The 20,498-nt window shown below is 56.6% G+C and overlaps 4 protein-coding genes across 8 annotated transcripts; 2 read left to right on the top strand and 2 right to left on the bottom strand.

Annotated features, from left to right (window-relative positions):
- Positions 1-97: 97 nt before the first annotated feature.
- LOC309401636 (transmembrane protein 272-like) lies at positions 98-2,086 on the top strand. Its single transcript, XM_081970704.1, has 4 exons — positions 98-316; positions 401-451; positions 1,232-1,423; positions 1,802-2,086. Exons 1-4 carry the CDS (start codon positions 235-237, stop codon positions 2,023-2,025), a joined length of 549 nt encoding a protein of 182 aa, XP_081826830.1. The 5' UTR covers positions 98-234; the 3' UTR covers positions 2,026-2,086.
- Positions 2,087-2,735: 649 nt separating this feature from the next.
- LOC309400903 (ragulator complex protein LAMTOR4-like) lies at positions 2,736-4,048 on the top strand. The gene is made up of 4 exons (XM_081969630.1): positions 2,736-2,844; positions 2,923-3,009; positions 3,084-3,201; positions 3,301-4,048. Exons 1-4 carry the CDS (start codon positions 2,842-2,844, stop codon positions 3,396-3,398), a joined length of 306 nt encoding a protein of 101 aa, XP_081825756.1. The 5' UTR covers positions 2,736-2,841; the 3' UTR covers positions 3,399-4,048.
- Positions 3,946-10,709, bottom strand: LOC309400901 (trafficking protein particle complex subunit 14-like; the record flags this gene model as incomplete). Of its 4 annotated transcripts, none has more annotated exons than XM_081969626.1 (11): positions 9,995-10,707; positions 9,821-9,916; positions 9,596-9,725; positions 9,410-9,496; positions 9,197-9,317; positions 8,238-8,385; positions 8,045-8,127; positions 5,678-5,841; positions 5,299-5,456; positions 4,928-5,121; positions 3,946-4,177 (listed from the first exon to the last, which is right to left on the bottom strand). In XM_081969626.1, exons 1-11 carry the CDS (start codon positions 10,397-10,399, stop codon positions 3,946-3,948), a joined length of 1,818 nt encoding a protein of 605 aa, XP_081825752.1. In that variant the 5' UTR covers positions 10,400-10,707. The 4 variants fall into 4 exon arrangements, with proteins under 4 accessions (XP_081825752.1, XP_081825750.1, XP_081825753.1 ...); XM_081969627.1 differs by lacking the exon at positions 3,946-4,177 and adding an exon at positions 4,204-4,775 and having other exon boundaries at positions 9,995-10,704; XM_081969624.1 differs by having other exon boundaries at positions 9,821-10,709.
- A 4,780-nt stretch (positions 10,710-15,489) lies between these two features.
- LOC309400902 (galactose-3-O-sulfotransferase 4-like) lies at positions 15,490-18,841 on the bottom strand. 2 transcript variants are annotated; one of them, XM_081969628.1, is made up of 4 exons: positions 18,413-18,841; positions 17,540-17,671; positions 16,886-17,219; positions 15,490-16,352 (listed from the first exon to the last, which is right to left on the bottom strand). In XM_081969628.1, exons 2-4 carry the CDS (start codon positions 17,662-17,664, stop codon positions 15,501-15,503), a joined length of 1,311 nt encoding a protein of 436 aa, XP_081825754.1. In that variant the 5' UTR covers positions 17,665-17,671; positions 18,413-18,841; the 3' UTR covers positions 15,490-15,500. The 2 variants fall into 2 exon arrangements, with proteins under 2 accessions (XP_081825754.1, XP_081825755.1); XM_081969629.1 differs by having other exon boundaries at positions 16,886-17,216.
- Positions 18,842-20,498: the final 1,657 nt, after the last annotated feature.

The following is a 20,498-nucleotide window of genomic DNA, read 5'->3' as shown; positions in this document are numbered from 1 at the left end:
GGAAGAGCCCCCCCCCAAGCAATTCATTGCTTCACATACACACACACACACACACACAGCTTTAAAGGAGGGAGGAGCCCGACTTGGTCCCCTTCCCCCCTCCATTGCAATTGCTACAGGGAGGCCACACCTGGGTCAGGAGGCCAGAGACAGCTGTACTTAAGATGAGGTGGGGAAGGCGTGGAAGGGCAGCCAGCGCCTTCATTTCTCCCCTCGGCTTCACCAGCAGCTGCCATGGCTGAAGAATCCCAGCCAGAGAGGCCTCTCCTGAGGGCCGCCGAAGAGCCTTCCTCCTCCGCGCACTCCCTCCTGATGGGTAGGCTGCTCTTTCTCCCCACGCCTGGTTTTTGCTGCTACTCCCCCATCTCTAGAGTGACCTAATCTCTTCCTCCTCCTCCAGTCCTAGGAAAAGTTCTCTTCGCTGCCTTGCCTGTGGCAGGAATCGCCATTGGTGAGTGAAACCCCCACCCTGTCCCTGCCACACACACACACACACACACACACACCAGTCCCTTTGGCTGGCCTGCTGCCCCTGCTCCGGTGGTGCAGAGTCCTTTGCTGGGCCCGCTCTGAAGTGGTCAGCTCCTGCAGGGGCTGGGTAACTGCTGCATACAATTTGCAGAGCTTTTAGTCCTTGTTTGCTGAGGAAATTGTAACAACCATGGCTGGTGCAACCCAAACCCTGGCCTATGAAGCACCACTGGTTTGTGCCTGGATGTGCTTCCGTGAAGCAGACCCACAAGGTGCGATGCTCAGAAGGGTGGGCTGGGCTCCCAAGATACTAGTGCCAGGCTTGGCCACTCGGGCATTTGCCTTGGTTGTGGGTCCCTCTGTCCCCTCCCTCTCAGGCCTGGAGCATAGAGGCAGCTTTGCAGGCCCTCCTTGCTGTTGGGCTGCCTCTGAATTGGCCAATGGGAGCTGGGCTGCTTTTTCTCCTCCTTCCACCTGGACCTGCAGTTTGCACGTCTACCTGGGTTGGGATACAGGCACCCATTGGAGCCAGGGCCAGCTTGGCATCTTTATCCGGGAGGTGACTAAGGCTGCCAAGCCGTCTCCCAAATTTCAGGAAAGGGACTTTTTTTCATCTTCCGCTTCACCCACCTGGGCTCCTCTTGACCCAGGGAAGGACAGAGGGCCGAGGATAGTAGGAGGGATCTGTATTCTAGGGTGCATCATATTGAAGGAAGGTCCGAAAATCTAAGAGGCTAATCTGTTGCTCCTCCATCCCCAGGAGCAGTCTATCTTGGTCAGTGCCCCCGGCAGCCTCTCCTTCCCATTTACTTGCTCATCCAGAGTGCGGTTACACTCCTGCTCCTGTTCCTGAGCTGTGTTCCCTGCGGGGACGGCACTGACCGACCGAGCACACTACTCAACTGTTTGCGGGGAGCGGGGTTCCTCTTCCTCTGCGCCTGGTTCATCGCAGGTAGAGGGGGGAGCTACCTGGGGAGGTCTTCGCCCTTCCATGGGGGGGGGCACAGAACTGCGTGACCTACAGCCTTTAACTGGCAGAGCTGCCTGGCTGTGATGGCCAGAGGGCTTTTTCTAGAGGTCACGGAGGTTTGATGTGCTGTAGGCTGTTAAATGTGTTAGGGTCACCTCTGATGTCGCTTCTGGGGCTGATCGGAGGCAGCTTCCCCTGCCCGCAGCAACAGCACCCTCGGAACAACCGCCTCCCTCCCTGCCTCTCCTGAGCCCGACTAAGCAGTGGCCGGACTTTAGAGAGAGGGTGGCCACGGGGCCTCAGGGCAGGAGGACGGAGCCCTTCCTGACCACATTCCTCGCTTTTCTCCTCCTCCCCCAGGTAACGTCTGGGTCTACTCCATCTACCCCCCGGACTACGAGCACTTTGGCCAGCCTGACTTTTGCCACCGGACTCTCTTCCTCTTTGCCTTCGGGGTCACCACCGCCATACACGCGGCCTTGGCCGTGGCTCTGCTGCTGGCGCTCAGCATCCTGGCCGGCATCCTCATCTTGAACGCCGTGGTGTCTGGCCGCAGGCGAAGGGGCTGCAGTGGGGGTCTGTAGTAGCCCTGGGCGGCCTTTGTTCTTAGCGGACCTTTTTCTTAATAAACTTCCATGTTGCTAAGCTGCCTCCTTCACTCACCCGTCTCGAGGGAGAGAGAGAGAGGGGTGGGGTCTGGGGCGGGAGGGGTCTCGGGGGGAGACTGAACTCCACCGGGCGGCCAGGCTCATCAGGGCCGATGGGCTCTCTGGCCGACGGAGCTCTTCGCTGAGCCACTTCGGTCCTGCCTCGCCCAACCGCGACGGGGGTTGCAGGGCACACCGGGGCTATGTGTGTCTGTGTCGGGGGGCTCCCTCTCCCCGGATTCGCGCCCCCCCTGCAACATTCCCCTTCCCACCCCCGCGCTTCCCCCGTGGATGGAGGTTGCCTCCCGCTGCCGCTCAGGCTCGCTCGGACCTTCACAGCCTCCGCGATCCGAAAGACCAGGCCGAGGCGGCGTCGGCAGGCTGGCCTCCCGCGGGTGACGGGCGCCTGGGCGCAAAGGGGGCCGCCCAGCAGGAGCAGCAGCGCCCACCCTCAGGCGGCGGCCGCGAGGGCGCGGAAGGCTAAAGGGAACCCCGCGCGAGGGAGGGAGGGAGGGGAAGGCGGGGCGCGCCGCCCTCTCCCGTCGGCTTCGCGGGAAGAGGCGGAGTCATCCGTGGCAGGGGCCGCCCCCGTCCCCCGATCTCGCGCGAGTCCCGAGCTGAAGCCACTTCCGCCCTGAGCTCCCTCACCGGAAAACAGCGCCCTTGGGGACTCTCCGGAGGTCCGCCCCTTCCGTTTCCGCAGGGGTCAGTGGGCGGTGCCACGGCTCCGTTTGTTGGCGGTTCCAGCAGGGCATGGTGAGCTCCGGAGGGGGAGAAGGAGGGGGCGGAGGCGGAGTGGGCGGCCGGGCTGACCGAGCGCTGCTTTCCCGGCAGGCGGCAGCGGCGGCCCTCACGCAGGGCCTGGAGCGCATTCCGGACCAGACCGGCTACCTGGTCATCTGCGACGGCGCCGTCCTGGCGGTGAGGAGGCGGTGGGAGGGGACTGGGGGGGTCGGGGGGGCGTCCGGCGGGCGCTGACCTCCCTCTCCCCGCAGTCGGCGGGCGACCTGGAGAATGACGAGCGTACCGCGGGCGCCATGGCGGAGCTGGTGAGCACGGCCTGCGCCTTCCGGCTGCCCCGTGGCCCCGAGCTGCCCTTCCGCCGCGTCTCCGGTGAGCCTCCTGGGGGGGGGGATGAGGGGGTAGGGGCGGGCGCAGACGCCGTGACCTCCGCTGACCGGCGCCGTTCCTCCCCCCCCCCCCCTTTCGCAGTGGTCTTCGGGGAACACTCCCTGCTGGCGACCGTCTCCGGGCAGAAGCTCTTCGTGGTCAAGCGGCTCAACAGCGTCCAGGAGCCCGTGGTCGTCTGAGCGGCGGGGAATCCCTCCGTCTGCTGCTTCGCCCCCTCCCTTCCTTCCTTCCCTCAGTCCCTTCTTCCACCCCTCCCTCCCCTACAACCAAAGCAGGAAGGGGAGGGACGTGGGGAGACCTTCCCCTCACCTCCGCCTTTCCTTGCTTTTGTCTTTTATTCTCATCCCCCCTGGGCCACCTCTCCCGTTTCTGGGCCCTGTTTGGGGAAGGTTTTTTTTCCCTCCATTCTCCAGAGATTCCTGGCTCGAAAGACCCTGGAGCCTTTATTTCCCCTTCTGATGATCCTGGCTGAGATGCTGCTTTGGGGGGAGTTGCCCTCTTGAGAAGCCTTTTACATGCCATCTGATTTTCTGAGGGGGAGCAAAGCAAAGCAAAGCAAAACTGTTTTCAGACTGGATGCTTGCTAGCTGCTTTGGGCTGCCTGAAACCAGCGGAAGATCCAGGCGACTGGGGATTGTTAAATCCGACCACGTCTTCAGATCGTGAAAGCAGAGGAAGGAAGAAAGGGACGGTGCCAGAGGACACCAAAGAGATCCATTAAGCATGTTATTTGCCGGCCAGCCAGTGCAGTTTATTTGTAAGCACAAACATACAGAGTTGGAGTTGCTTCTGAATGAATAAAAAATATAAATAACAAAAATTAAATAAAGTGCAATGGAAAGTGGCCTTGGCCTGGGAGGATACGGAGGTAGGGAGAGGGCCAGAGACCAGCCCTCTCCCGACTAGGAATGCAGCAGAGACAGAGATACTGTGAGCCTTCCAGGTCACATCCCGGGGCCTAATCCAGGGTAAAAAGGAAAAATCAATTTGGGGAATGTCCTGCTATTAAAAGTACCTATTCTGCCAGAGGGGCTGGAGTAGTACCTTGCTTGGGGGGAGGGGTGATGTAGCTGCTTCTTCCCCTTGGCTTTCAGACAAGTTCCCCCTCCCCCCAGTGAAAACCACTGCTTGCTGCTCAGCTGAAGGAACATGAGTATGTGGGCAAGAGGGGCAGCAGTCCCTGGAAGGGTGAACTGTGGCACAGCCAGAAAATGCTCTCAGCTAGGGGTGCGGCTGAGGACTCCTGTTTGAGGAGATATGGGGTCAGGTGGATGGGGGGGTGGGCATCATCCTGTGAAATTCAGGTGTCTGGGATGCAAGACTGGATGGCACATACTGTGCGTTGGTTCTGAGGGTAGGGTGAAGGCAGCCAATGCTGCCCTTTCTGCGGACCCCTCCTCTGTCATGTGACAGGTGCTAGCACCAGCACCTTGCACTCTCGTTTGGCAATTTTGTCAAGGGAAAGAGAAGCCTTGTCCGGGGGTAAATAAAGAGGGCGGCCCACTGGGGAGCCTACAGGGGGAGTTATGGCCCGTCGTTCCATGACGCTTCCTGACCTATTGGGAGGGAGGGAGGGGGAGGAGAGAGATTAGCAGGGTTTTCCCTGAGCGTCCATCCCTTTCCCTCCCAGCTGATGTCTGCAGAGTCTAGGGTTGGGTCTCTCCAGCCACTTCCTTCCCTCCTGATTAGCTTCCTCTATAGCACCCACCTCAGGAGGTGTCCCCGTGCCGGCTGCTGGTGTGAGAAGCTCTGGGAGCGACCAAGGCTGGCCTGATGACGCCCCACCAGCTCCCGCACTGCTGGGCTCCCAGGGCTGCTTTTGCGGGACACCGGCCGGGCCTCTGGAGGGGGGTTGGACACGCTGGCTGTGAACTGGAGCTTCAGCTTCATGTGCTGGGACAGCTGCAGCCGGGGGGTGGGGGAGCAGGGCGGGAAAAGAGAGGATAGTCGTCTTGGTGGGTCTGCGATTGTTCTGCTATGCAATGTTGGAATTGGATGTAACCCAGATAGATCATCTGCAATTGGCAAGAGGATCCTGGTTTGTTGAGCCAATTAATCCATGCATGTGGGGACATTTACCTCAAACAAGCCAGCACGCAGAGCCTGGAATGTGACGCAGAAGGTGCGGGCGCTGCCTTTGCGGGAGAATCCCAGGTTATTGAGAGGGGTGTGGCACACAATGGAGTCTTGAGGGTCTGGTGTGGCACAACATTCGTCGCAGATATTCTGCTTCTTCCCTAAAGGACCAGGGTGGGGGAGAGCCGAGCAAGAGCGGTTAAGAGGGTCCGAAGACGCAGCATGCTCCCAAAACCCAGCCAGTGGAGAGGGGTGGGGGTAGAGGCCTGTGCAGCTCCCGGCCTGCCCTCCCAGGCCACCAGCAGCTGCTGCCCTTCCCCTCTGCCTGAAGAGGAGTCGGCTGTCCCATCTTCCCAAGAGCCCGCCTCCAGCCTCCGCTCACCTGCGGCAGCACTTTCTGGCGTCCACACCAGGCGCACTGCCAGAAAGTCCTGCAAGTTGTTGATGAGTGTGTATGTAACTACAAAGCGCCGATGCAAGACAACTGGCGACTCGCATTCTGCAGTCATCACAAACCTGGGACGGGCAAGGCGGATGCTGGGCAGCCTAGGAGGGAAAATGAGAACGCTTGGCAGTCCCTCTGTGCTAAAGCCCTAGAGTCCTTGCTTAGATGCCCCCTTTCTTTGGTATCTCTGGGGGTGGGTGGGAGGGGCACTCTGTCTTCCAGCTTGTGAGATGGGTGCCAAACCATGCTCGGAGCTTTGGCTGCCAAGATAGAACAGAGAAGACTAACCCTCTGTGGTGTTGGGCCCCATCAGGGTCAACCCTCCCTCCACCTCTAAACATACTCCCCCCCCCAAAAAAGAGGGCAATTTCTACGTACAGGAATACACTAAAAAAATGGCCCTATATAGTTCTAAACTAAGCTTTGAATCTTCTCCAGGAAGGTCCTTCACCCTGGCGATGACTTAACCCTGGGCCTCAATAGCCTGGAAATACAAGGCGGGGGATGGAGAACAGAATGCAAGGAGATAACGGATGAAAATAATCCAGGGTTGGTTTTTTTTGAGAATTCTCACGATAACAAAGTGATATTCAAAAAGCAATAAATAAATAAATTACAAGATACTTTATGCAAGAAAACTTCCCGTAGAAGGAATCTGGCTGCCAGATAATACAGACAGAGACATGTCTGGCCAGCTGGCTGGGGAATTCTGGGAGTTGGAAGTCCACAAGTCTTACAGTTCCCAAGTTTGGACCCCTCTGAACTATACACAGGGAGAGCAGGCCAGACCGTGCCATCATTTGTACTTATAAATCGTTGGAAGAATAAAAACTGGCTCCAAAACAAAGGTGGACTTCCAAGAAAAATGGCAGAATTTGAACTCCTCCTATAGAATCAGGGCTACCTGCCAAGTAGGTAGAAACTCGGATATGATACGCTCTCTCTCTCTACACGGATGTATGGTGCATATCAGTGGTGGAATTCACTTACTTTCGCTACTGGTTCGCAAATGTGAGCGCGCTCACACACATGCTAGCTATGTTCGCACGTGCCGCCTTCTGTGCATGCACAGAAGATCGCGCATTGCGTGTGGGTGAGTGGTCGAAGCCTCCAACAGCCACTGGTGCTGGTAATAACCGGCAGAATACCACTACTGGCATATATAAACTCTTGAGAGCACGATTGGCATCTTCCAACCCTTCCATTACGCTCATGCTGACAGCTGCACGACACCGAAAGCTCAGCCTTGAACCCAGCAGCTCCCAGCCCAGTTTTCCTGCTGGCTCTTCCATCAGAAAGGGCCGCTCGCAAGGCAAGGGCTCTGCAGTGATGTTCGGGGAGCCTCAGTCCACCCAGGGCCGCCTCCAGGTGAGATGTTTGGGAGGAAGGTGGTGCTGTGGACACACAGCCTACCTGGATTTTAGCAAAGCATTTCATCCACATAATGAACTCCTAAATAGGTTATGCAGGACAGGGCTTAACCGCTGGGTGGTTCAGTGGCTGATGGGAAGCTGGCTCAGGGACAGATCCCAGGGTGTGGTGGTGGTGGTCAACAGAGACCTGCCACAAGCAGTGGAGCACAAAGCCTCTTCCGTTCAAGGAGTTTCTAAGTGGTATAACAGTTCCTGGGGGTATTCATAACATGGAAAATGAATTGGCATTGCTGCAAAATTGGTCAAAAACGTGGCGAAAGATGCAGTTCAGTGTTTCTGAACGTAAGATCAGCCACTCTGGGGGGAGGGGGAATCCTCTGGCAGGGTACAGTATTGGGCGTACAGGGTCAGGCAGAACAACAGAAGGGAAGAATTTAGGGGTGCTTAGAGCAGATGGCTGCAGGAGTAAGCAGTGTGGCCACTGTTTCCTGCGACACTGCCAAGATGCCTCCCTCATCTCCTGTGCCAGCCAGGCTCCCCTCCTGGGCACCCTGAGGCTGGCCGTGTCCCTTCTGGACCAAAAGAGGAGCTTTACTTTTACTTTACTTTTATTCATATTTCTAGACCGCCCCCTCTCCCAAAAGGGACTCGGGGCGGTGTACAGTCGATGAATACATAAAAAGAGTACATAAATAAACAAATACTTAAATATTTAAATACTTAAATAATTAAATGCTTACATGGAGGAGGTTATAAAAACTGTACATTAAGTAAAGCATTTAAAATACAATATTTAAAAAACGACCCCTAAAAATACCCCCAAGAATTAAATTTAAAATAGTTCCCCAGAAATTCCAATTAAAATATCTGCCAGGAGGTAAAATAAAACTATGAGTGTGCCAAGCCGGCTAATCGAAATCGAGCTGCTCACCTGTAGTGCGTGTAGATGCTGCTCGTGAACGGGAGTTTGGGGGTCGACCACTGTAGCACCGCAATGAGAGGGACCTCCAGGCCCTGCAAGTGCCAGGGGAGAATGAACGGCTGCCCCCTGCGTCCCCCTCCCCCTCTGCACTGCAGGTGCGCAGGCAAGGAGGGCTCAGGCGGGCGGGGGGGGGAAACCTCACCTCTTTGGTGCTGTCGGGGGGCCGCTCTGGCGCCTGCAGTTGGAAAAGGAAATTTTGCTCCTCCAGTGCCCGGAGGGAGCAGGGCCAGGCAGAAGTGGTTGAGGGCACCTGGCAAAAGGAGGCCATGGAGACTTCGCCAGATTGGTGGCTGTGGGGAGGCGGAACAGAAGCAGCGTGAGAAAAAACGGCAACCCATCCCCCTCCTCCCATACATGTGCCTGCAGACCCCTGCTTCCCTGGCACATCCATCAATTCTAGGCCTCAGGGCAATGGAGCCCTGCTTCTGCCCACAGCCCATTGCGGCTGGGAAAAGAGAAGGTTTCTGCCATGCAAGAAGCAGAATCAAGACGCCAGGGTTCTGCCATGCAAGAAGCTCCCTTTTGAGCTCATGGGCATGCAGGTAGCACCCCTTGATGCCTGGCCTCTGCCATCCCTGAGGCAGCTTCTCCTTCTGCCTCTTGGCGGCAGCCCAAGGAGACCCTCCAGGAAGGAGACGCTGAAGGGCTCCAAGAGTCAGGCACGACTTTCCTCCCTCCCCCTCCCCCTCCCGCTCCCCAGAGAGCAAAAAGTGTATTTATTTATTCTACCTTAAAAACAAGGTAGTGAATATATCTAGCACCTTCCTCCTCCTCTGATTTTCTCCACAACAAAACAACCCTGTGAGGGGGGGGGGCTGGGCTAAGAGGAGGGGACCGTCCAAAGTCTCTCAGCTGCTTTTCATGCCTCAAGTGGCTCCAAAGCTGCCTCCTGGCTCCTTGCCTGGGGATTTAACCACTAGGCAGACTGGGTGTAGCTAAGGCCCTGCTGTGGGTTCATCCAAGTACCAGCCCTGGAAGTGCAGCTCAGAAAAGGGTTGGATTTGGGCTGCTCAAAAGTAAACAGTCCGGTTTGAAGAATGGGGAATGGCCCTTAAATGCTCCCCCAGACAGACAGACAGACAGACATACTGGCCCTCTTACCAGATATCATCAACTAGTAAGACGGAGCCGTCAGGCATCATGGGAAGGTAACTGGCATTCAGGTTGGGCAGGATACGCACGTCCCACACCGAGAGCTCGTCCTGGGAGGCAGCGTTCAGAACTGGGAAGGGGGGGATGGGAAGGGGGAAGCACATATGGGACCTGGCTGAAGGAGAGGGGGCCCTCCCCTCCCCTCCCCGCCTAGCAACCCACCTTTGAGAACCGTCAAGTGCTTCCCAGACACGTTGAGTTGCTGGCACTTCAGCTCAGGGGGAGGCAGCACAGTCAGCATGGTGCTCACTGGAAAGCAAGGGCAGAGAGGGAGGCATCAGCTCTGCCCGGCCCCGGTAGGAGGGAGGGAGGGAGGGTGAAGGCCGCCCGCCTGCCGTTCCGACTCACCTTGCGCCTTGAAGGCGCCCTGCTCTTCCCGGAAGATCTGGGAAGGGGCCCGATCCTGCAGGATGCTGAGGTAGCCGCGTTCCCGGACCTCGCCTCTCTCCTGGTCGCGCCTCCAGACGGTGGCCACGATCTGCGGAAGAACCGGCATCAGTCCTGGGGAAGGCCGCCCGGAGGGCGCTGGCCGGAACAGGGCAAGGCAGGGCAAGGCGGGGGGGGGGGGCTTACTTTGGCCTTGAGGGTGCTGGGCGGCAGCCTGTCCAGAGAGATGGTCAGCGGAAAGATGACTTCATCGGTGGAGACGATGGGCTCCTCGGGGGTAACCTGCGGGAGGGTGCCGAGGGTCAGGAGGCTCCTCGGGGCGTCGCCGCCCCGCCGGCGCCACCCCACTCCCGCTCTTACGGCCAGCGCCGTCGTTCCCGGGGCGCCGTGGCCGTGGGTCAGGAGCGCCCGGCATTCCCGGAAGACACTGCCATCGGCGGCCGCCTCTCCGGCTCCGGCCGCGCCCTCCTCCGCCGCTTCCCCCAGGAGGGCCTCGTCTCCTCCGTCGCCGCCGCCGCCGCCGCCAGCCGGGCTGACACTGGCCAGGGCCGCGAGCGAGCCGGCCAGTTCACCCCAGGGCGGCCGAGGAGAGCCGCCGGCCCCCGAGCGGCACCGCAGCACCAGCAGGAAGCGGACCGTCTCGCCCAGGTAGAGGTGGTTCCTGCGGGGCAAGGCCCGGTATCGGCCCGGCTCCCCCAGGAGCACCTCGCGGGCCGGGAAGGGCACCGCCGGGAAATACATGAAGTAGTCGCACTGGGACTCCATGCCGGCGGGCGAAGCGGGCGGCGGGCGAGGTCCCGGCCGGGCGGCGAGGGGCGGCGGCTGCTGTCGGGGCGAGGGCGGCACGGCATGGGCGGCTGGGGTCCCCCTGGTCGGGGTCCCCCTGGTCGAGCTCCGCCGGGCGGCTGCTGGAGGAGAGGAGGAGGAGGGCCAGACGAGGCGCGCAGGAGGCGGATTCGGCCCGGGTTCTCCGGGAGAGCAAGGCGGCCAAGGAGGCGGGCGCGGAGGCGGAGAGAGGCGGCCGCAGCGCGGCGGGCGGGGCGAAGCAGGCCTCGGCGTCTCCCTGCTGCCCGCCCGCCCTTTCCTGGCCAGCTGCGCGGTGCGGGGAGGCTGCGCGGTGCGGGGAGGCTGCGCGGTGGGAGCCTTGGGCCCTTGGCGGCTCCCGCAGCCACCCCAGACCGGCTCCTACCAGGGCGGAGCGCTTGGGAGAGCTTCCTTCACCCTTCGGCGTTTGCGACGGACAGCTGGGAGGGAGGAGCGGAGGTGCCGGCGGCTTCCCTTCCTGGGCCCAACATCTGTCTAAAGTCCGCGGTTACTCTCTTCTTCCAGGTTTTGGCTGAATAAATGTAGTTTGCACGTATGAAATAATCCACTCGGATTGAATCCGGCGGACTGAAAGGCTTGGGAAGCCGCCTGGAATTGTCAAGATTTCTGAATAAATCCGTCCCAATGTAGCTTCCTAACCCGGTTCCTTCTCCTGGCTCGCCTTGAACCCGGAATTACAATGGGGGTCAGGAAGCCCTTCGTCCCCTGACCAGGCGGGTCTTATAAACCTTTTTAAAGTGTTAAGCAAAAATCCATGAGACCCAAAGTACGGGGTTTTTGTTTGTTTGTTTTTTGCCAAAAGCTGAAAGTAAACACTGGGAACGGGTCAAAACGGCCAAAGATCGCGATCTTCGGTCGGCGGGATGCTGCAAACGGTCGCAAATGTGGGCTGCTTGCCAAGCGCCCAAAACTCCCGTCGGGAACTCCGGAAGCGACTCGCCGGAATCTCTTTGCAGGGCTGTCCTCGTGGGACTCCTTGGAACAGAGGGGCTGACTTGGAGGTTTTGACTTTCTCAAGGATTCTCGAAGATGCTGCACGTTTTGGAGGGGGCAAGGAAGGCTGCCCGCTGGCTTGCCCGGTAACAACTTTTCAGATATATTTAAACCATTTTATGGTATCTTCCCCCTCCCAGCTTCTCTATTATTATGGCCATCATCACTGTGCCCAGATTCAGAGCAAATTGTTCTAATTGTGAGAGATCCACATGTAGATAAGAAGAGGAGCTGCTTCATGCATTGCCTTTCTGGGCAATGAGAAAGCCCCACCCAGCCCTGACCTGAAGCGGTGCCATGCAGCTGGGCAAGAGGAAGGCCAGGCAGAAAGTGACTGGTCCTGCTGGCCATGGGTGACTTCTCTGGCCATTGGCATTTCTCAAAAGAAGAGATGCCCCCTCTCTGGAGAGCAGAGTCTTGGTTTCTAAGGAGAAAAAGTGGCTCAGGAACACAAAACAAGTAAGGCTCAGACTACAGCAATCAGTTCATGTGTTTTAATTTTTTATATTGATATTCTCCTTTTTGAAAGGGAGCACAGTAATTGTTCAGTGGAAAAAAAAGATCTAAACAGCATCACTGCCCAAAATGCTGGAAAGAACTGTTGTAATTTGAGAATTCCACGGTGTGAATATGGACTCAACCAGAGGTGCCGTCCTAGCTTTTGGGTTGACCTGGCTATTGGGCGCAATAAAGAAGAAAGGTGCAAATCTGAACTGCATAGCAGCAGAGGTGATGAGCCCGAGGTTCCTGATCTCTCAGGGTGACCTGAAGATGGTCCAAGTTCCAGCCTCAGAACTGCCTCCCTGTCCAGCAAGAAGACCAAGATGGCACTGCACAACCACCATGGCCGTGGTTTCTTCAGCTGCAGAGTTGAGTGCACTCTTCTCCACAAGAATCAGCCATGCCTGGTTCAAAGGCAGGGCCGGATTTAGATGAAAAGAGGCCCTAGGCTATTCCACTTATGGGGGGCCCTTTCGCCTCCCATTTTTAAGTTTGTAAATTACATGAGAGATAATAAAATACATCATTACTGTGATATATATCAATATATATTTCAATTATCTGGCCTGGCTCAACCGTAATTTTTCATATTCCTCCTGACTGTCTTTTTTAAATTTTAAATTTTTATTGTATATTGGGTTTTTATTAAACGGGGTATATTAATGGTTTTAATTTGCCTAAATGTTTTAATCTATTACCTCCTCCGTGCATGTATGTCTTTGTATATATGTATGTTTATATATGTCTTAGTGTACGCCGCCCCGAGTCCTGCCTGGAAAGGGAGCGGCTAATAAATTCAAATTTATTATTATTATTATTATATTAAATGAAACATGTTGTAATTGGCACTAACCTTTATAAAAAATGTGGCACGGATAATAAATAAAAATAAAAGGCCCCTCTTGATCTTGAGGCCCTAGGCTGAAGCCTAGTTAGCCTATAGGAAAATCCGGCCCTGCATGGCGTAGTCCTGCAGCTGTTGTGGATAATGGGTGGGAGTTGGGAGCCTGGAGGGAGCAGCTTCTGTGGTTTCACAGAAGCAGCCAGATTCTGCCGGGAACACCCATGGCTTCCTTCCCAGGGTTCTGTGGGATGACAGCTATTTCTCCACCACCACCACCACCCGTTTGCATAGTTCAACCTTGCTCTTAAGGGACAGCAAAATCCAGTTTTTATTTTCACTGAGTGGCAGCCGGACTGTGGAGCTTATGCAAGGGACAGCTGGGCCACAGGGCCTCCCTGGAGAAGGCAGCAGGAGGAGACCACAGAGTGGGTCTTGAGGCTGTTTTGTTCAGGCTAAAAAGAGAAATGGCCTTGGGGCGGATAGACCAAAGCCTGGCTAATCCCTGCACCCCTAACCAACCCTGATGCCCCAGCAGGATTAAGGCCCTAAGCAAGTCATCCCACTCCTCGGTCTCTGGCTCCGGTCATCCTTCAGGCTGCCTGGAAGGTCTGCTGACCTGGCTGAGGTAGAGCTGGGTTTAGGCCAGTGGTGGACAAACTTTTTTTTCAACTGAGCCAAATCTCGCCAAAACCACGATTGAAATTTACTTTGAGAGCCACATTTTTAAAACCAAAAATACATAGGATGGTACACTGTTTTTAGTTTCAATAAGTTTTCATTGAGAATATTCTGCATGCAAGTATCCACATAGGTCGGGAGGATACAAATAACACAACTAATAAAACAAAAACTTTAGAACGATATTATTTATCGATAACGTTAAATTCTGTAAAATTTGCCTTACAATGTAGAGAAAATTACATCCTGACATTGACTGACAAAGTCACAACCACTAATGTGAACATTGGCCTTGCATTTCCTTGGATAGTTTGAGTAAGTCAGGTTTGTATGTTGTTGTTTTTAATTTCATCTCTCTCTCCCACTTTCTTTCTTTTTTTCTTTTTCTTTCTCTCTCTCTCTCTCTGGCTCTTTGTCTCTCTCTCCCTCCCTCCCCCATCTCTGTCACTCTCTGTGTGTGTCTGTCTGTCTCTCACTCAGTGTGTGTGTGTGTGTCTGTCTCTGTCTCTCCCTCTGTCTCTCTCCCCTCCCTTCCTCTCTCTCTGTCACTCTGTGTATGTGGGTGTGTCTGTCTCTCACTCATTCACTTAATCACTCACTCTGTGTGTGTCTCTCTGTCTGTCTATCTTTCTCTCCCTCCCTCCCCCTCTCTGTCTCTCCCTGTCTGTGTGTGTGTGTGTGTCTGTCTGTCAGTCTCTCTCTGATTCCCTCCCTCACTCCCTCTCTCTGTTCCTCTCTCTGTCTGTCTTTCTCACTCACTCACACACACACACACACACACACACACACACACATACTGTGGTCACCTTGTTGAGTGTTCCAATCACATTTGAAACACTCAACAACTGGCCTGCATTTATGGTATTTTGCAGCATTCTGCAGTCATAGGACCAAAATTGGTTGTCACTTGCCCAGGCTTTTGCAGAAGCTTCCCTCCGAAGCCCGAGAGGAGGGAGGGGAGCGGGCACCCAGCACACAGAAGAGCCGCATTAAAGGGTGTAAAGAGCCGCATGTGGCTCCCGAGCCGCGGGTTGCCCACCACTGGTTTAGGCAAAGCTAAAGAAGCTATGGGAACAGCCTTTCTCCAGAAGCCTTTTTTTTTGTGTTGCAATTTATTATTCTATATGCAAAGTTCTCCATAATTTAAGCCCTTCTGATTGGATCACATAACTCCGAATGATTAATTCTTGAAACAATGATTGTTTCCTCACCTTCCTTCCCATCCTGGGTTGGTTGTGTATCTTGCTAGCTTTCTCATCAACTTAGGGCAGCTTCATTCTCTCCCAGCATTTGCCAGCAATGGCTCCACAGGTCCTTGTGCTTTCACCCCAGGTCCAACCCTGGGCTCAGGGTCCCCAAATATGACCCTGCTGCCCGGGTCCTCAAGCTGTCCGCATGGCCACCAGAGCCTCTCTGTCTGAGAAGTCTCTGGTGCAGCCTCCTTTCCTCAAGTAGAGACGGATGTGCAGAGAAGAGCCAACAAGTCCCGTGGCGGCTCCAGCTTCCCTGGCCTTCCAGGTACAAGCCCCACTGCCTCTGGGGTCAGACAATGGCATGGGAGACAGGCATTCCACAGCCAGCCAGCAGGAGCACTTTGGTGGGCCAAAGGCTGGCGTGAGAGAGCCCAGCCCCTTCCTCACAAGAGTGCTGGTCTACCAGGCTTTGGAAGATGCCTTGTTAGGGTGGGAGGGTGGAAAATACTGAGCAAGGGCCAGAGATTAGCCAAAGGGGGGGGGTGTTTCATGCTCTTCCTGGCCCAGTCATAAGAAATCCAATTATGGAAGCTCCTCACATGAACCTGCTGGGTATGCCTGGTGCCAGGGAAGGTGTATTGCCCCGTTTGTCTCCCAGTCTTAAACAATCCCGAGCTGTTTAAGAGAACCGACAGCCTTTTGCCTCTCCAAATATGGGAACCTCTTCATTTCTCTGGCATCGCCTGTCCCTGCAGCTCTCCTGGGGCCCCTATGCCCATTGTGTCCTGCATGGACGGGGGTGTCTGGCAGAGCACCACGGGAGGGGGGCATTTTAATCAGATGGCTTCTGCCAAGAGCTATTGTGGGTGCCTTCCCCTCCCCCTCTGAGATTGCCCCTCTTGTAGGGGTGGGGAAACTGCTTGGCATCGAGGAGGTCCTTGTACTGCAGTTCGGGAGTAACCATCTGCTGACACACGACCTGCAGGCCAGATGCCAGGCTGGGTTGTAGGGCATAACCGAGGATTGGCACCTGCCCAAACTGGAAGGGGCGGATGTGCTTGTCAGCAATGTGGCCTGGCTCCAGCGGTCCCCCCCCTTGTAAACAGCGCCGCATAAACTCCGCTCGCATCTTTCGGAGAACGGCCACTTCCCCAGCCATGCGGGTAGTGCCAAAGTGTTTCACACGTGCCCAGAAAGTGCGGTTGAAATGAGTGTAGAGGTGCCAGTCCAGGTGATTCCAGGCACGGAGCTGAGCTGTATCGCCGCGCCCCAGCTGGTGAACAGCCTCTGGATTGCGCAGGTTGTGCTGGAAAGCCACCACATCCTCAAAGCTCCAGCAGAGGGCATCACGCAGCAGCACCAGCGACTCATCCATGTATTCCGTTAGCAGCACCAGGTGGAAAATACGATCCAGGCCCAGCAGGGCAGCGTGGATCGTGGCTAAGCCGGGGCTTGCTGGTGGATCAAGGCCAAAGTCAAACCAGAGCAGGTTGCGAGCATAGTGGCTGCCACGCTCCCCGGGCCGGTAGAAGTTCTGTGGAGAAGCCAGGAACTCCGGCAGTGAGTGAGCCCGGCGGAAGGCAGGGACCACACCCCGGTAATAGGAGAAAGCCGATTCAGCCAAGGAAGCCGGATCCCGCACTATGGAGAAGTAGAAACTGTCCGTGGGCATCACCTTCTGGACCTGGAGGGGAACATGGGGAAGTTAGTGCTGATGCCAACCACAGGGGATACCCATGGAAAAGATGAGCTGCCTGCCTGTCTCCTGGGTGGGAGTTGGAGCCCAGGCCATCCACTAACAGATGGTTGGGAGCCAGAGGCTGACTGTAAAACCATTTAGAGGGGGCTGCGAAGCACTGCGAAGCCTAAGTGCTATTGCTTTTGCGATTTAGCAAAAAACGTGTGCACAGCCCTCTTCCTCCAGGTCGCCCCCTCTCCTGGCACCCATCCCCTTCCTAGGAAGCCCTTCTCACCTGCCCCATCTCTTCCCATGCCAAATCCCACTCTGGAGGAGCATCAGCTGGTAGCCTCTTGAGAGAGACACACGTTACAACCCCAGCCAGAAGTGGGGCTCCCTTCTGGCTATGGCAACAGCTGGGAAAAGCCCCTTGGAGGAAGGAAGAGACTTCTGCGTGCGCCCCTCCTCCCACCCCCAGCCCCTCTTCCCACCTCCCCCATCTGAATCCTGCCTGACTGCTTTGGACTCCTCCCACACACCTCAAGCAAGTTGAAGCGCATGTGGTGGCAAAGGATGTCGAATGGGGGCCCCTCGGGGTGCCACCCCTTTACACGCTGTGCCTGAAAAAGCTTGGGATAGTTGAACTGGTAGCCGGCCGGCAGGGCGAAGCGCAGCGATCTCGTGTCCCCAAAGCGGTGCAGGATGTTGACCAGGGTGCTACTGGCAGTCTTGTGGGTCTTCAGGAAGACCAGGTGTCGTCGCGGCTGGCAGGAGGGGAGGGGTCTGGTGGGCTCTTCCTCCCCCACCCCCGCAGGTTCCGCTGAAGGGACCGGAGCAGGCAGGGGAGGGAGCAGCGGAGTCGAGGAGACCCTGCTGGGAGAGTTTGGAAAAGGCTGAGCCAGATGACAAAGGCACCAGCTCCTCTCGGAAGCAGAAGCTGGGGCTTCCCTGGATAAGCCTTTCTCGTGCTCTCTGCCACAGCCGAGTGGAGGGGGCTGGCCCGCACCTTCTCCCTTTCTCTTCTGGCCTTGGGCTTCCCCACTGCTCTCCCACTCAACTAAGTTTCATCCTGCAAGGACCTGGGTTGACCCACCGGCCACCTCCTGCCAGGTCATTTCCCACCTCCTCTCCCTAGCAAGCTCTGTGCACCCAGCCTCTGCCCTGCTGAAATGGGGGGAGGGGGCAGGCATTACCTCTTCGGAAGGGAGATGCCCAGGAGCTGAACCATGAAGCCGATGGTCGTGCAGACGGCCAGCGCGACCCAGAGCAAAGGCAGCCCACAGCACCACCACCGCTGCCACCTGGGAAGGCTCCTCATCCTTCACCTTGGGGGGGGGGCAGAGAGTTAGTGGTAGGAGAGATCCTGTCCTGGCAGAGCCCATCCCTGGACGTTCAGGGGCAGCCCTACCAAGGCCTTGCAGGGGCCCTCCTCCTTCCCTTCTGAGGGTTTGCACCTGGCTCACCTGCAAGGCAGGAAGTTCCATGGCTGCCTTTTGGAGCTGCCCCCATCTTGCAGGGGTCACCTGAGCAGAGGTCAGGTGCTGAGAGAAAGCAGCCAACCAGTTCAGATCTGCCTGGCCTGACCTGCTGATCCCCTGGCTGGAACTCCCCCCCCCCCTGCACAGCTCAAGCCAAGGCAGCCAAGGTCTGAATCGCCCGGTTACTTAATCACAAGGTGATCTGAGAAAAGATCGCGCTTGGCAGCCCACCATACCGGGGGTGGGGGAGCCTTCTATGAACCCTTTGTGCCCCTAAAGAGCCTCCTGCTGCACGACTCACCTCGGGGCCGAGGCCAGCTCTTTTCTCCATAGGTAGGTCCCCCCACGCGCCCCTTCCCCCCCTGCCATTCATCGGTCTACTGCTACCTGTTCGGTGCCAGAGTCCAGCAGGGATGAGGCCGACTGTGTACCCACCAGCTGGAGGCCTGCACCCACCAGCTCTCCAAGCCAGTCCCGCGTGGGACTCGCTGGAAAGCCGGAGCTCTGAACCCATAACCAACCCAGCGCCTCCAGAGCACGTGCAGAGCGCCTCTCGGGAGGAGCCTCCGCCACCCTATCTCCACACACCTTGATCGAGATCTCCGGAGCTCCCCAGCGCACGGCTGACCTCAAGCCTCTCGGAAGGGGGGGGGGGGTCGCCTCGGCTCCTCCGCCCGCGGATCCTTCGGCGCCTCCAAACTTTTCCCCGTCCGCCTCGCCGAGAAAGAGCCGGAGATCTAAGGCCGATCCCTGCCCTTCCCGCGGCTGCCCGGTTCGCCCATTGGGGACAGAGCGAGTGGACGGTTGGAATCAGCGCCAACATACGATGCTAATCCGGAGCGGGGGACAGGGGGGCCGCTTCCGCCGCTGCCTCTCCTCGCCCCCCTCTTCTACTCCTTTCTTCTGGCCTTCTCCCTCCGCCCCTTCCCTCTCTCAAACTTTTCTGGTCACTCGCGCTTTCTGCCCGCCCCAGCGGCATTCCGTGGGCCTCCCGCCCCCCAATCCCTTTGGCCCCGCCCAGCCTGCTTCTCTTTGTCCCCCGTTCCTTAACACCCCCCTCCCCCCGGCATCCATCCCTCCGTCTCTCCATCTGCCCGCCTCGCCTCCCCTCTTGGACTCGAACCGCGCCAGTCGCTTCAGGCGCGTCCTCGACCCCCCCCCCCCACCTTCAGCCGCCTTTCCCCGAAGCTGGGCTCTGCTCCGTCCCCTGCCCTGACCCGCTGCCCGCTCTGAGCCTCCCGGGAGCCCTCCGTGGGGCGGAAGAAAGGCGGCCTTTGGCTCCAGGCGAGGAACCCCTTCTTTAAAAACAACAACAATGTTATTGGTTTTTACAAATATTTATAGGAAAAGGGTAAATAGGTATAGAAAACTTTGACAGCTACATCATGCGAAAGGTGGAAATCCCCCCAAATCTCACAACTTTTACAGAAAAAAAACATCAAAAGTTTAGAAATAGACATTGGCAGCTTTTTGTTTTACATTATATCATCAATATATTCAATCAACTTTTATGTCACTTCCAACAATTACATTATAACAACAATTACAATAGTGTTTCTAACTCATTTTTGTGACCTGTCTGCTGGCAGAGCCACGGCCCTTCCCTCCTTCATATCTTGTGTACTGTCCCCTATTTCATCTAGGAGGGCACTGTGTTATTTAATGAAGGCCTCTGCCTCCGCAACTGTATTAATTCTAATTCTGCTGCCCTCCCAGAAAATCAGCATTCCTTCTGGCAATAACCATCTGAACCAAATTCCTTTATTATATAATTTCTTTGATAAAGGGGAATGCGAGGAACCCCTTCTGATCCCCGCCTCGCCTCTTTCAAGGCCGACTGGGGAGTCTGCAAACGGCGCTGTGGGTTGAGGGCCGGCCTGGGAGGCTGAACTCACCTTCTGCCAGCCCCACTGATTTATTTACCTCCGGGAAATGGTCCCATCTCCTTTTCCACCCATGCAGAAGCTGGACTCCCGAAGAAAGCCTTGCTCTCTGGCTCTTCCCATTCCTTAAGTAAATGGGACACCTAGGTACAATCCAGCAACTCATCAGGGAAAGTGCCTGGTGGGAATAACTGACCTGAGAGATGGTTCAGGGAAGCCACCTTAGAGGGGCAGTGGAGGGATCCAGAGGGAGTGTTGGCTGACATTGGGTAGTTGGTGCCCCAGAATTACCCTCCCAGCAGTGACAGCTATGCCCCCACAGCTGTGGCTTACGTTATCTTCTGGCATTTTGTTTGAATGCAACCAGCAAGCAGCGGGTGAAAGGAGGACTCCGGGGCCCTGGAGGGGCTGACATGGAGGTTAAGGGCGGGGGCAGGCTCTGCCTTCCAGGACTGGCACCATTGGTGCTTCTGTGACCATGTCCAGCTTCTCTGGTCAGAACTGGAAAACGCTTGAGAGCCATTGAACACCAGCCTAAGGCTTCGTTGAACAGGGTGAGGTGGTACATGTGGGTGGCATTTGGGCAGGTGAGAGTGTAGCAGCCGGGCAGGGCTGGTGCCCCCTCCTCCAAGACGGTCGGAGGGGGCTGGGAGTGCAAACCTGGTGTCCTAGGGCCAAAACCCTGCAGGGGTGGAGCTGAACTAGCCCTACCATATTCATTTATTTACTATGAGCAGACACCAAAATCCCCACCATCTGCACCACTCTGAAATGTAGATTTGGGCAAATGG

This window comes from Natrix helvetica (genome assembly GCF_964273705.1).
Source record: "Natrix helvetica genome assembly, chromosome: Z".
Classification (NCBI taxonomy): domain Eukaryota; kingdom Metazoa; phylum Chordata; class Lepidosauria; order Squamata; family Natricidae; genus Natrix; species Natrix helvetica.
This window is presented reverse-complemented; position numbering and strand designations above follow the sequence as displayed.